The following is a 14,762-nucleotide window of genomic DNA, read 5'->3' on the forward strand; positions in this document are numbered from 1 at the left end:
CCCCTAATCGTAATGCGGGGTTTCTATTCTGCATCTCACTTTGAGTCTTGAAGCCGTACGCGACAGAATGATATCTTTCTCAGATCTCAGTGCGCCGCAAGGCTGGATTCTCTATTCCGTTCTCACGGTGTCTGGGCTTCTGGTCTACGCCGCTGTCTGCTCAGTATTCAGATTTCGGCGAATTGGAAAGACGCGGGCGCAATATGGTTTTCATGATCGCGCCTCTCTGGGCCATATGACGAATGAGCAGGCACACCGCATTGTCAAACAGCTAGCCTCTCTCGAGGCCCCTACCTTCTATGATTTGGCGCTTCGCATGGCACTTTTTAGGGTGTGTTCCCATAGTCCAAGACTCTCATCATGGGTCTAGGGGCACTTGCTCATTCAGATCTAGACATATGCCATCGAGGACATAGCCAAACTCTTGGTAGCGAGTAGTGATTTGAACCGCCAGCAGCACGCACCAAAACGGCATGTCACCGCCAATCTCATCATCTTCACTCGCTTATGCTCATCGTCATATCTAGTTATGAAGATACCGGTGCTATATTCGCCAGGTAAGAATACAACACTCAAGTCTAACTAAGCGCTGCTAGCCTAAACCAATTAGCTTCATCAAGTTTGCGCCCAACTCTGAATATCTGCACAAGGCCGTGGCTCGGATGAACTATCTCCACAGCCCCTACCAGAAGAATGACAGAATCACCAATCGCGATCTCCTCTACGTATTGTGGGCGTCCATGTCCGAGCCCGTACGCTTCATGCGGCTGTACGAGTGGCGCGCGCTGACCGACATGGAGGTGGCGGCACTCGGCACTCTATGGAAGTACATTGGCGACATGATGCAGATTGACTACAAAGCCGAGCTTGGCCAGGACCAATGGCGGGATGGCATCGACTTTATCGACCAAGTCACGGAGTGGGCGTATCGATATGAGGATGTGGCGATGAAGCGCCTACCCGATATGCAGAAGCTAGGCGACGTGCTTCTTGATCTTCTCTTGACTTCGTATCCAGCAGCAGTGCGACCGATGGCGTACCAAGGCGTCCTAGTTCTCATGGGAGGCAGACTACGCCATGCGTTTAGGTATAGTGGCAACAGCAGCGTGGTGCCTCGATGACAGCAATGCCCGGCTAACATGATGCAGCCTTCCGGAACCAAGCGTCTTTTACAGTGCTCTCGTTTATAGCCTCCTGTTCATTCGAAAGTTTGTTGTCCGCTACCTCATGCTCCCGCGCGTCTTCGGGGTCGAGTACATGTCCGAACCGGATCCCCAGAGCGGCCGCCTGCACAATCAGCACTACCTCAAGGAGCCCTGGTACACGCGCGTCTCGCTCTGGACGCGCTGGGGACCCGAGGCGCTGTTGGTGCGGGCCACGGGTGGTCAGATTCCGGGTGATGGTGGTCAGGAGATGCTACCGGAAGGGTTTCTTTTCACAGACTTGGGGCCGCGGCCCAAGATGGGCAAGGGTATCGAGGACACGCAGCGCTGGGAGCAGGTGGTCAAGACAACGGTATCGCCGTCTGCCTGTCCGTTTGGGATGAAGTAGTGACGCGTGTCCTGGATTTTCTTTTCTTTGTGCAATTTGTCTGCTTGCTGTACTTTCATCGCTGTGCCCTGTTTTGACACAACAATGTCGGTCTAGCCGGCTACTTTGTGGCTGGCTTGCTTTTCCACTTCCCCCCCCCCCACACTGTCAGTAATGACGTATGCTGCTATATTGCCTTGCTACTCGAGTATTTGCCAATTACTCGCTCATTTGTATCATTCAATGCAAGTAGTTTCAATTAGTCGCGTACACATCTTTTTTACTTGTCATTGTTTGGACTTTAGGCGTAGATACGAAATGCTCTGCCGATTCCCCGCCACCAGCTACCATCAGGCAGCGAATTTTAAGTTCCAGCAATCACCTGACGTAATGACTTGCCACGCTGCAACAACACCCAAATCAACAGCTTGATGTCTCATTTTCAATATTACCCAAGGTCCTCACAACAAAGCTGGCTTTTCATTACTTTTTTTGGGTCAATCACCACCGACCGTCCGACGACCGGACTATTCGTCCTCGAGTCCTTTACCGGAGATAGCGTAGGGAAAACACGCCACTTATATACACCACCCCCTACTATCCTCGAAGCTCGGTCCGACATTGAACAACCAGCCATTTTCAGTTGCAGCTTTTGCAAAAAAGTCGAAACCATGGCACCGGTCCAGACATTCAGCTCTAGCCCCATCGTCGCGGCCAAGGCTCCCACGGCGACGTCGCATTCGCCCACCGCGAGCAAGACTGCGCCAGCCACGGCTACCGCGGCCCCGTCCTCCTCCGCCTCCTCCTACTCGCCAAGCCACGGACAAATTCCGCCGGCGCAACCTGGAGCCAGGCCCTCGATCCCCGCGGCGACCTCATCCGCCTCGTTATCCCCTCGGGGCGCGACCGGACATGCCGCGGCCATGCTTCCCACGCCCACCCAGCCGCTTCCCAGCGACAACTACAGCCCTCCCGCGCCACAACCCGGCGCTGCGCCCATGCCCCCAGGCGCTGCTGCTGCTTCGACATCGAGCACGCTGCCTCCGCCTCCCAAGAGTGGCGAGACGCTCGGTCGCGAGCACACTGGCGCTGCCGCCCAGCTTCCCAGGGCGCTGCCCGCACAGCTGTCCTACCCCCCGCCCACGGCGTCGCACACATCTCTCCGAGGCACCTCTGCCACGATACCGTCGCCGTATGAAGTGGGCGGCGGCGGCGGCCCCATGCAGCTCCCCGGCATCGCTGGCGCTGGCGGCGGCGGCATCAACCTTGCGACGGACCTGTCGCACCCGCCGGGCTACCAGCAAGACGCGCAGGCGGCCGAGTTCTCCAGCGGCCAGCGTGCGGCGCACGAGGCGTACGTGGCGCAGCATAGTAACAGGCTCACGAGCGGCCTGGGGATGGGGCTGGGAGCGGGGGAGGGAGGAGGAGGAGGAGGAGGAGGAGCGGGCGACGCAGAGGGCAGCACCATTTGGAACACGGCCAAGAAGTGGGCTTCAGCCGCCGGGGACACCCTGGCAGCGGCGGAAGGTGAGGTCTGGAAAGCCGTGAACAAGGATCACAAGTAGAAACCAGGACATCTCTGGGAGTATTAGAGTTTTACCTCTTGGACAAGTTTATCGATAACTTCTAAAGTAGAATAACTAGGATATTAGGCAACCTTTGAACACAAAAACCAAAAAAAAAAAAAAAAAAAAAAAAAGTGGATGGATGCACGTTATGATTGCGCAAAACGTTCTTCTGTCTTGAGTAAATTACTTTGGTCACGGTTGCTGCTCCGCGCTGGTGCTTCCCCCATTGCTGTAAGCCTTTTAACCGAGGACAGCTGCAGGTCCCTGATCGATCTCGCCCCGGGCGTCGCTCGTCACAGGGGTCTCGGGCATCCACCGTGCACAAAACAAGATGGGCCGCAACTCCCTCAATTTCTCGTTCTCATTTTCTCATCACCCGGCGGACATTGCCCGAGTTGTGCCGTCTTGTTTTTTTTTCTCTCTTTTTGTTCCCTCCCAAAAATGTGTCCTGAGCAAGGAACAAACATCTTCATCCGGGGAGAGACGGAAGACGGAGACGGGACATGGGTAAAGGTGGTTACATCCGGGGATGCCAATCTGGTTTCATGAAGCAGCCAACACCCTCGAATAAGAGAGAGTCAACCACTGGCTTGAGCATCTGATGGTGAAGCATTCATCTCTATCATGTGCATAATACACAGATGCATAAACAGGAGATGGGATTACGGCCCGGCATCGACGGCATAGGGAGCCTAGCGAGTTGCTGCACTCTTCATCGCATTAACAATGACAGCGTAGTTTGCACGTGAAATTTACCACAATTACTTGCCAACTGCCAAATATTCAAGCTTTTTGAGAGATTCTCAAAAGTGACTACAAAAGTCTCAACTACATGTGAGAGATTCTCCCGAGGCTCATGTCGGCAGTCTCTAGCGAGCAGACGGCCCAAGCCGTGGCTCAGACGATGGAGTATGTCTCGGAAACGTACTCCTGCCAATCTAAGAAAGCACATAGAGTTTCTAGGCACACCATTACGCTTATAAAGTTGTCACAATTTCTAAAATCTGCGATCGGCGTAATCCGATGAGAAAGCTGCTGTATTTGAGGCAAGACTCTTTGCGGTGCTTTGATTTTCTCGCGCGCCCTCAAAAACGCGGGCGTCCGAGGAGACATGTGATATGCATGCGTGTAGACACTGATCAATTTTTGTTAGTCCTGATTTATTAGCCACAGCTCTCAAGAATGGTACGACTTGTGAGGTGGTGCTCGTGGTTCTCGCTCGGCGTATCATGCACTATTGCGGCATAAACTAGATGATCAGTCCATCTTCGCGATCGACTTCGGCTCTGATAGATGATCATCCCATAAATTTGCAGACAGCTTGCATAAAAAGGACGATGCTGCAACTTGCGTGCGCGCATATGCTTATGTGCTAAAGCTCTTCATGCGAGATAAATTATACTTGTATAGCGCCGCACCAATAAAGTACATACATGGAGAAACTGTGGGCATGATTTGCCAAGTACACGCCTTCAGTCATCAAGATGGTCAGTAAAGCTTTTGCGCTGTGTCTGTCGCATTGTATTAGCGTACGCCTTTTGCGCATGACGCACAAACGTTTCTGAGCGCTGTTACAGATCTGCGACAACAACCTGGGCTATGTGTGGAGCGCCCTGCCGCTTCGGCTGATGCGATTGACTTGCACCCTGATCTCATGATTTTTCCAAGTTTGGACATGGCTGGAATATATTAGCGGTTCTTTTGTTTAGGCTTTCGGTGCATCCGGGGGTGACTGGTCGCGAGCTTCTCAATCAGGCCTTCATGATAACTAGCGAGTTGGCTGGTTTGGCTGTGCTGTGGTTGATGGCAGCTGGCGGGGTGGTTACAGCAGAAACCGTTTGACTACTTCGTAGCGTCTTGACGCTTATTGATCTAGAAGCATAAAACTTCCTCTCTTGGCAGAACCAACTTTTTGGATGCGTTACTACTGTTGGTGCGTGTCCATGTCACACGCTACGAAAGGTTAGTTCTTGTCGTCATGTTTAGAGTTTCCAAATCCAACGGCTGTATGAACAATGGCAGCACTATGGAGACAGGTACCAACAGAGCTCGCATGCACGGCCCAAAGTCGAGCGCCACGGACATCGAGCGGGGACTTGTGGGCTTTAGAACAAGGAACCTGGTACTTATTTTTCCAGCGTTGTTACCCAATAGAATGAGCCATTGATGAGCAGGTAGCCACTGATGACTAGAAAGAAGCCATGACCTGCGGATCGCGAGTTAAACGAAGGCACATGCGAAGCCATTCGTGGCTGGACGGGGCGGTCGCATCAATGTACCGTTAGATGAGGATTGGCAAGATCGGGATCGTGAGAGTCTGACTTTCCCATGTTGATCGAAGAAAGATGCTGGCTTTTTGCCATTTCGGGAATTTCGCAATTTGCTTGTCGCGTAATCCTGCGCATGCTTAACGCAGCCGCGCGACGTGCTCCCCCGGCAAGTCCTTCCATAACTTTCTGTCCTTCAAAGCATCCTTTTCTTGGGTACTTGTCCGCGTCAGGATCGAGTCACTCAGCTTATCGATTCGTTTTGGAGTTTTGCTCAAGTAAGGGCCAAAACCTCCCGCCCGATGAGTTGCAATTGCCAAGCTCGCTGAATGTACAAGTAAGAAGCCAAGCTGCTCGGTGGGGTTGCAGCGTTCGGGGGCCGATCAAACGGTATTACCGATATTGCCTAAAATGGAAGTGGATTGAGCGGCCTTTGAATTCGATTGCCGGCGGCAATACTCGCTGTCCGCCATTACGGTTACCATTAATCCGTATACACTGGCAAGAAGATAAGTTTTGCTGCCCCACCCTCTCTCAAAATAATCTTTCTGTCCTGGCTTGCTCAACTGTCCCTGTTCTGGATGAAAGTAGCCAATATTTGGATGGATGGGAAACAATGGCGGCGCGGCTCCAAACCTTATTGAGTACAGTCGGGAGGCGTATGCCTCGATTGAGGCACAAGGCTTTCCAGAGACTTGCACCACTTGCGCGACTAACCAACTTCTTGGCTCTTTGAGCCACTCCAGCTGTAAACAAGGTTCAGCCGTGAAAAGGCGGGGGCCGAGTATGAAAGGTCGGATTCCTCGCCAGATGCATAGCGTCCGCATGATCGTCCGCTTCCTGCCAATGTATGGCAATTATATAGTAAGCCATTTCGTTGGGATGACCGAAATCGTAAGTGCTTTGTCGAGGCCTTGCTCTACCCGTCACCGCTGATTTCTCCGTCACAGCTGAGAAAGCGGACGCCGACCGTAATTTATTTAGCTAGCAACCGAAGGCTGAGAGTCTGACGACAATAGCATTTGGCCATTCTGCTGCCCGATCCTGGTCAGCAAGGGAGCACGAGAATACCAAGACGTTGGCTAGCGTGCCAATGTCAGTAGCTTCCAATTCACAGTAGAATAATTAAGCCAGATCGCTTGTGCTGCGGAGTTTGTGACTTGCGGGATGCCGCTGTTCACTTGGGCCTTTGGCCGACCCGGAGGCTGAAGCAAACCTTAATTGAAGCGTGGAGCTGAGCGGCTGGATATGCACAACATAGAGTATGCCATAAAGTAACCAAAGTCCGATCGGATAATTCGGGACCGCGTGCGTTGATATCTGCGCATGAAGCTGTGCCTTCACTTGTTGGGGCTTGGATGCTGTGATTGGAGGGTGTCAGGTAGACATGCGCAGCGGTCTCAAGTTATTGCATGAATACCTCCGCAATTCGCTAGTGAATCTAGCGAGATCCGACGAGTATCGCGATTGCTGGCCTAACGTCGCCGCTGATTGCTGTGGTAGCGTCACCAGGCTGGTAGATTGTCGGCTCTCTGCTCATTTCCTCGGGCGGTTCGGAGCTAGCAAGCAGCCGCAGACAAATTGAAGCATAACCTGGTGGGCAGAGGCAAAAGCCGGCAGGTAATGAATGGAGTTGGTGGACCAGGAGGGTACCGCCCGACGGCAATTTCTTTGACTTTGGCGGTGCAGAGACTAGTGCATTGGGGTGAACAATCAAATACTGCTCAATTATGTGCGCCAGCCTGAGCGTTTGCTGATACATAAGCGCAAAGCTCATTCTCACTGGTAAATGCAGTGGATAGTGACAATGGGCAATGGTAACCCTCCAGCTAATTCTGGCGAGTATCAAAATACAAGTGCTGTAACCAATGCGGATACCGCTGCATTAGGCTGATAGGCGATACGCTCGATGTTGACACAGAGGATTTCGTAGGGCGTGCTTCAGGGAGGCATTGGTATCGTGGTAAGCCTACGCTGGCAACGTATAATTTGGCCGATTTGAGCCATGTTGTGCGCAGACCTGCGGAAGGACCACATAGTTGCGGCTTGGTGGAATCGAGGCGGTATACCGCATACGTACAGGTACACTTACTTCGATCTTGTGCAGCTGCATGCGGGACAGCGCGAGTGCGATTTTGTCCTTGTTCTTGAGCTAGGCGAGAGGATACCCGGGACCGTTGATCGAGTACACAAGGCTGAAAATGCAAGATACATGCGATGCAGGCAGGGCAGGGCTCTGGATCGAGGCCGAGGATCATTGATGCAGGTGCGCAGGGGTAGCGTGCGGCCGTGGTGGAGGACTGGACCATGGCGTCAGTGGCAGGCTGGCAGCGTTGTGGGCGGGCAAGCGGGATCACGATGAGAGTTGCCGAGTGTCGTTGAATGAGGCTCTGCCTTGTCGTTGTTGTTGTTATTGGTCATGAAGCAGACGAACGCAAGGGGGCTTGGTGGTTCGTCGGTTTGCAAAATGCAAAACGTTAGGTGCGGGCGATGGCAACCTTATTGGAGTATTGTGAATAGTGCTTTGTCGCAGCAGGGAGACGGGCAGGCCGGTCGGAGCAGGGCCATCCATCAGATATCACGAACGGGTGTTCACATCCGATTCGGATAGGACAAGAGCCGGCGTCGTGGCTGGGCCCTTTGGTGTGGCATGTGCCGATACGGAGGGACCAAGGCCTGATGGATGGAGATATATGTCAAGGGATGCATCGACAGCTGGGCGGGAGATGTTTAGGACGGGCTAGTAAAGAAGTGATATAGGTGGAAAGAGAGAAATGAGTACAAAATGAAGAATGTTGGTGAAGTAAGTGTCTGGCGACTGTCTCTGGTAGAATTCAAGAGCGTTTCAGCGAAGATGAAGCGAGACGGGCGGAACTGGCGATGGAGGCGGCAACTTGTTTGACAATGGTTTGGGCTGCCCGCCAGCTGGCAGAAGCTGTCCGTTTGCAGACTGACGTTAGCTGCCAGCTGTCACAGGCATGTTTAGCTGGCAGCAACAATTTGTCGTCAGGCAGATTGAGCAAACGGGCGCAAATAACACCTGGAAAACGCACCTGGACACCAGGAATCGGGAAGCGGTACCTGGCTGATCAAGCGAGGGAAAATCATTAGTGAGCATATGCCGACAGAACTACCTTATTAGGCACCCGCCAGCCCACTACCTTACCTATAGTCGATTAACCTGCTGTAATCTATTACATGGCACTGAAAATGACCTTGGTAACGCAGGCACCCCATTATTCATGATGACGCACTCCCTCTTCCTACTCATTCTAACCAACGCTCTGTCATTCAATACCATCTCTTATACTAGTCAACTCGATGCAACCCGTTGAACTTTGATGCAACTCGATACAAGTCACTGCAACCTGCCCGGACGCGGTCAGATGGCGGCTTACAGTGGCCTTGCAGCTAGAATAGACCGCTAATCTGCCAATAACTCGCCTTGGGCGGGGCGGCGCGCGGGTTCCGGCCTGGCCTCAGCAAATGGCAGCAACCACATAGAGGCCTAGCGGTCTGTCTGTTCGCAACCCTTAACTAGAAATTCTGCCGATAACCGCACCAGTTAGATTGATATCTATTACGTGCCCCCTTGCAACTTTGTATTCGTGGCTCACCGCCCAATCGGGTATTATCGATGAGCAATGTTGTTATCAGTCCATCCGCGTGTCCCCTCCCCAAGGCCTTTCTATGTAGTTGACCACCCAGTCATATACAACCGGCCAAGAGGGCACTAAAGAGGGCGTTGCAAAGTCGATGATAATACGCGGGCGCAGAATCATAATAGCTCGCGTAACATTATACCCTTGTTTTATAATAAAACGCGGAATCTCGCGACCTCGCGAGGCAAGGCACTGAAACGGGCCGCTCGCCTCCCCGAAAAGCCGGCGGAATAAACTTTTGATGAGCCAAACTCGCCGAGTCCGAGTTTCCAAATCATGACAAGTCCACTTGATCAATATACGCTACAAATTTTCTCTGGGAGAGAAAAAAAATTGAAATGAATAAGACAAATAATAATAATAATAATAAAAGAAAGACCGCAAATGCTGGTAGCACACGAAACCACACCAGGTAGGTACACGTACGTAGTCGGAAACCTCCCGCAACAGCCCACAACCATAACTAACCTCGCTGCCCAGCCCTGCCCGAGCTCTCTACCCTGTCTCTCACGACAGGTTGCTGATTCGTTCTTGCCATTTTCGTATTTTGAATTCTGCCGGCCTCTTCCTACTGGTTGTCAGTTGATGCCCACTTGAGCCACAACCCGCTTTTTTTTAACAACTTGAAACTCGAGAAACACGCCCCCCGACAACTCCTTGGAACTCTGGGCTCACGCATCGGTCGAGAAGAAAAAAAAATGACCCCCCCCAACATCTGTTTAGATTTGAATTCAAGACTGGAAAAAAAAAAAAACACCTGGTTAGGCCTGGCTCCCTCAGCCGTACAGGGCCCAACTGGGCTCGCGCTGGCCCGAGTTATTCGCGTTGTCTGTGCCTGCACAACATCTAGAGGCTTAAAGAGACCCCGTGCACAGGGCAGTTTCTGCCAGATAATTGCCTGGTTAGGTTGATTAGTGGCTAGGTATTAGCGAAAAGCCATCTCTCCTACCGAGACACGGCATCGCCAGCAAAAGCTTCACCCAAAAAAAAAAACGTGTCGATCAAACTGCGGCCCTTTGATTTTTTATTTTTATTCTTGATTTTATTTTTATATTATTTTTTGCTACTCGGATTGCTCTGACAAAGTCGTACAAGTTACGCGATTAGTCTTCTCTGACCCAATCTGGAGTCAGCCTCCCCCAACGCTCGTTATTTCCAGTAATCCTCAACTTACACGCACGCCCCCTTTGCGACACGGCACGCCCGTATATGTATGGGTCCTCTGGGGCTCCTCCTCCAACACACACACGCACACACATGTGTGCCTGTTCCAGCTTAATAAACGAGAACAACGAACAACGCGCCAGATGTTAGTCGCAGCGAAAAGAGGAAAACCCACTCTAAAAAGGCCCGCTGTAGATGCCCTATTCGTGTATGGTAATCGTGGGGGCCCTTTGTTCTTCGGGGCGTGGCAAAGAGAGGAGAAGGAGGGGGGGGGCGTTGTCGTGCGCGCAACAATTGGCCCCGAAAATATGCACACGGCAGGTCTGGTATACTACCCCTTGAACTCTCTTTTGAGCTGGCCACCTTGGTCTTTGCTGGTGTCGTGTCGTGCGTGGTCCTTGTTGCTCGACTCCAGTCTCCAGTCTGGGATCTGATGTGGGCGGGAAAATGCCCAGACTTTCTCATAGTTGTCCATCGCCCACCATGGAGGGCCATCTGCGTGGTCCGGATCTACCAGTACCGCTTCGTTGCAAAACCAACTAGCCAGACTCTCTGTGCCTGGGTGACCAGCCCATTGTTCTTTTTTTACCCTTTCCCTGCACCCGTGTAGCCGTGCTCAGAGTTGTTCCTCTTTCCCACACATATACAAATCCTTCAGCCGAATTTCTGACACTTTTCTTACCCTCTCTTTTTTTAGAGCCCTCTATTCCTCTGTTGCCGGCTTCCTGTTGCACTGACCAGAAACTTAATAATACCCCATTCCCCCAGAGCCGGCTCTCTATCCCAGGTTGTTCCATTATTCATACACACACATACAAACTCGAGCTTATTGTTTCGAAAACAATAACTGCTCTTGTTATATCATCCACTTTACTTTCCTTCCGTTCCATATCTGCCCCGGGGCGTTTTCCTTCGTCTTCTTACATACAGCGGCGCGGCCTCTTCATTACAAGTCACACAGCATCGTGTTGTACAAAAGCCACTACAGCTTACAAAAAACGGCAGCAGCATTCCTATTTGACAAAGATATACTCGTCTACAAGCAACATTGGCTTGCAGTGTCGGAAGCGCGCCATTCTCATCGGGCTTTTTCGCCGACCACTTCACGTCCTGGGCGTCTCCCAGCCATTCCTCGTCGCCTTTGGAGCATTTCAAACTATTGATTCTCGCCATTTTTTTCTTCCTTGACTGATTATACTTTGATGTACGCAACATCGTCAGCAATGGATCAACCCGGTGATCATGTGTCGCCAGCGACGCCGCCTACCGCTCTGGATGCCCAACAGGCCAACATTTCGACCTCGGCGGATCTTCAGCCACCTATGAATGCCTGGATGCCACAACCAGGCCTAAACTTGCAGGAAAACACGTCTAGTGTTCCATCACAAACTCCCTGCTGCTCTGGAGAGCAGGAGCATCCTGCTACTACCGGCTGGGATCACTCTTATACGCCAAGATCGACCTTGCCTGGCAAATCTGGTCTCGTGTATCCCGGGCAATTACCGCAAACACTAGTCAAAGACGGTAGGGCTGCAGAGACTTGTTGTAATTCTTCAAATTCAGTGCCTAATACCACTCTAGGGAGCTGGGGCCAAAAATCCTATGATCAGTTCGAATTTTATCCGTTTGACCCCGATGCCCCCATCGGCCAAGCTTACACCACCGACGAAAGCGTTCCCATTATTGACCTACGATTCTCGCAACCACGTCAAGAGCTAGCACCTTCATACTCTGATCCCACAGCAAATCGCCGCTCCGACTCTTCCATCGGCGTGTCCAATTCTGCTGGCTTCTCTGACATGCCGCCTACCTGCAGCAGCGACGACGTCTCGACTACGCTCTCGGAAGCGCCCACCTTCTCGGACTACGGCACCCTGTCCAACAGAACGTCTCTCATGTCGTCGGCGCACTTGTCTCCCGTCGCCTCGCCTCGGCTTACGCCTCAGAACCGGCCAGACCAAGTGCGAGCGCAGAGCCGCGGCCGCGCCTCGCCATCTCCTCGGCCCAGCATGCGCTCTGCGCCGTACAACGCAGACGGCATCCGCAACAACACTAGATGGTCTACTGGCTCTCACAATGTCGCGCAAAACCGTCGTCAATCACCATTTGGGTATGGGGCCATGCCGGAACCGACTATGCCCTCGCAACGATACTCGATGCAGGCGCCGACTTCGTCTTCCATGGCGCCAGGAATGCCTCACAACATGGTTTCGACACCTGGGAGCAATATGCCAATGCAGCCATCTTATGTTCCGTCCATGCCCATGGGCGGCTATAGAAACAACAACAACAACAACAGCAACAGCAACAACATCATGATGCCGCCGCATATGAGTCATCCGCTACCGACTTCGCACAGCATGCATCACGATAACAGTCACCACAGCCTACCGCAGCCTCCGACGTTGGCATCGCACGGCCTCCTCAAGCTGCTACAAAACAACATTGAATCGCAATCCTTTCACGGTCACTACGCAGATCTCTCGGCGCCGCCAGACTTGTACCCAGCCCTCCACGAAGAGCCAGCGCCGCCACCCCCGGAGGATATGAACCCGTCAGACCCGGACCTGGCCCCCTATGAGCAGGAGCTTCGCTTTGACGGCGACATGTACACGCCAAAGTGGGTGCGCGGTCACGGCAACAAGCGCGAGGGCTGGTGCGGCATCTGCAAGCCGGGCCGCTGGCTGGTTCTCAAGAACTCGGCCTACTGGTACGACAAGTCGTTTACGCACGGCATCAGCGCCGCCACGGGCGCGCCCTTTCAGGAGCCGCTGGACAAGAGACGGATGGACGGCAACCCGGATGTTTGGGAAGGTCTGTGTGGCAGTTGCAACAAATGGATTGCGCTGGTGAGCAGCAAGAAGAAGGGAACGACGTGGTTCCGTCACGCATACAAGGTAGGCTCTCTCATGACATTGCACACAAAGAGCAAAGACTTCTCTTGTCCAGAAACCCCCGCTGACTGTACATCTTCTGCAGTGTCACTCTCACGCCAAAATTAAAGACACTCCTAAGCGGAGGAGAGACCAGGGTCACACCCCACGCATGCCCGGCCCTCCTCTATCGTCGATGGCCCTTGGAGGTTTGCACGATCAGCAGCAGCGTCCAGGCACGCCGCCGCCAACGCTGCCTCACGGTCTCCCAGCCGCGTCGTACGCGTCCATGGGCGGCGGCGGCGGTATCAACACGTCGATACCGCAGTACATGCACCCACAGCAGCACCAGCAGCATCAACAACACCAGCAGCAGCATCCACACCACCACCACCACCACCAGGCTCTGGGCCCATTGACACCACCCCAGTCTTTGAGATCCAGCGTCGGTCGTACGCTGTTATCAAGCCCCGCTACAATGTATGGTAATGTCATATAGGGCAAACGTGCTTTGGTACGTGTTCCAAAGTCTGTCTTGAATCATGACTTGTCCAGCATATGGATACAGCCTTGGGGGGCCCCGGTGGCGCAGCGCTCTGCCGCCGGGTTTGGTTGATTGGATGCCTCTTTTCTCCCCTCTTCCCTCTTCTCCACGATCATTTGCCGAATAGTCTTTTGATCTTTTGAAAAACTTTTTTAGTGTCGTTTTATTTTCTTGTTTTGCCAGTTCTTTTTGTTTTGTTTTGCATGGGGGTCAAATCTCTTTTGTTACTTAGACTTGGGGGGTGGAAGGGGGGGTTATCACGACGGGGAACATTGGAAACCACAGGGCTTATAGACGCTACGCCTTATCATGAGACATGTACAACGTATGGGGTCGGCAGCGTCGAGTCATCACGAAATCAGTTTGAATTGTTATTCTTTTTTCTTTTTTTTTCTTTTTTTGGCTTTTCTTTTCTTGTTACTCTTTTTCCAGAAATGATATCACTAGCACAGCGAAATAAAAACAGCCCCATGATGATGATGACCAAATCGAAAGAATTAGACAAAAATGAATAAGCATCGCACTAGCAAAGGCAGCACCCATCGCATTTCACGACGGGGGCATGACAAGTATGCGCCGTGACATCCGTGATCCGCGGTCCTTCCGATCCAGGCTCAAATATCAGGCGGTCCGCAAATAAGAAGGAAAATAGAAGGAGCAGCAAGGCAGAGAGAGCGCGAGAGTCAGAGAGCCAGAGAGAGTCAGAGAGAGCAAGTTGATTTCCAAAACTCTTCTGCGTCCATCTCCATTAAGGACCGGGGCTGGGGTTGTATAGGGTGGATTTTCGTCAGGCCCCATTGATGCCTGGCCCCGTCGACCGGCACTTTGGGAGCTTTTGGGTCAGCTCTTGATAACGAGGCCAAGATTTATAATGCGCCTTTGTGGGTTAACAAAGATGGAGATTTCAGGCGGCACAGAGGTCCCGGGAGGGGGGAGGGAATTGGTGCTTGTTGGGGTGGCGTCATGTAAGTTGCCCGTCGCCGCCCGCAAGCACGGCGAATAGTGAAGCCAGTCAACGACAAGCAAGCACAGGCGTCTTGTCGTGGCTGCCTGAATACATGCATCCCAATTTAATAGTGGAAACATTTATTTCGCACATCAACATTCAACGGTTGTGGCGTTTTTTTTTTTTTTCTTACCTTGGTATGGCATAA

General features: G+C 52.4%; 3 protein-coding genes across 3 annotated transcripts; all 3 read left to right on the forward strand.

Moving 5' to 3' along the window:
- Positions 1–67: 67 nt before the first annotated feature.
- BBA_01923 (Dephospho-CoA kinase) lies at positions 68–1,551 on the forward strand (the record flags this gene model as incomplete). The annotated part of the gene is made up of 4 exons (XM_008597020.1): positions 68–331; positions 395–516; positions 611–1,087; positions 1,149–1,551. The coding sequence occupies 4 exons, from the start codon at positions 68–70 to the stop codon at positions 1,549–1,551; spliced, it is 1,266 nt and encodes a 421-aa protein (XP_008595242.1).
- A 650-nt stretch (positions 1,552–2,201) lies between these two features.
- BBA_01924 (uncharacterized protein) lies at positions 2,202–3,095 on the forward strand (the record flags this gene model as incomplete). The annotated part of the gene is made up of 1 exon (XM_008597021.1): positions 2,202–3,095. One exon carries the CDS (start codon positions 2,202–2,204, stop codon positions 3,093–3,095), a length of 894 nt encoding a protein of 297 aa, XP_008595243.1.
- Positions 3,096–11,414: 8,319 nt separating this feature from the next.
- Positions 11,415–13,563, forward strand: BBA_01925 (putative C2H2 zinc finger protein; the record flags this gene model as incomplete). The annotated part of the gene is made up of 3 exons (XM_008597022.1): positions 11,415–11,715; positions 11,773–13,088; positions 13,171–13,563. The coding sequence occupies 3 exons, from the start codon at positions 11,415–11,417 to the stop codon at positions 13,561–13,563; spliced, it is 2,010 nt and encodes a 669-aa protein (XP_008595244.1).
- Positions 13,564–14,762: the final 1,199 nt, after the last annotated feature.

This window comes from Beauveria bassiana (assembly GCF_000280675.1).
Source record: "Beauveria bassiana ARSEF 2860 unplaced genomic scaffold BBA_S00004, whole genome shotgun sequence".
NCBI lineage: Eukaryota > Fungi > Ascomycota > Sordariomycetes > Hypocreales > Cordycipitaceae > Beauveria > Beauveria bassiana.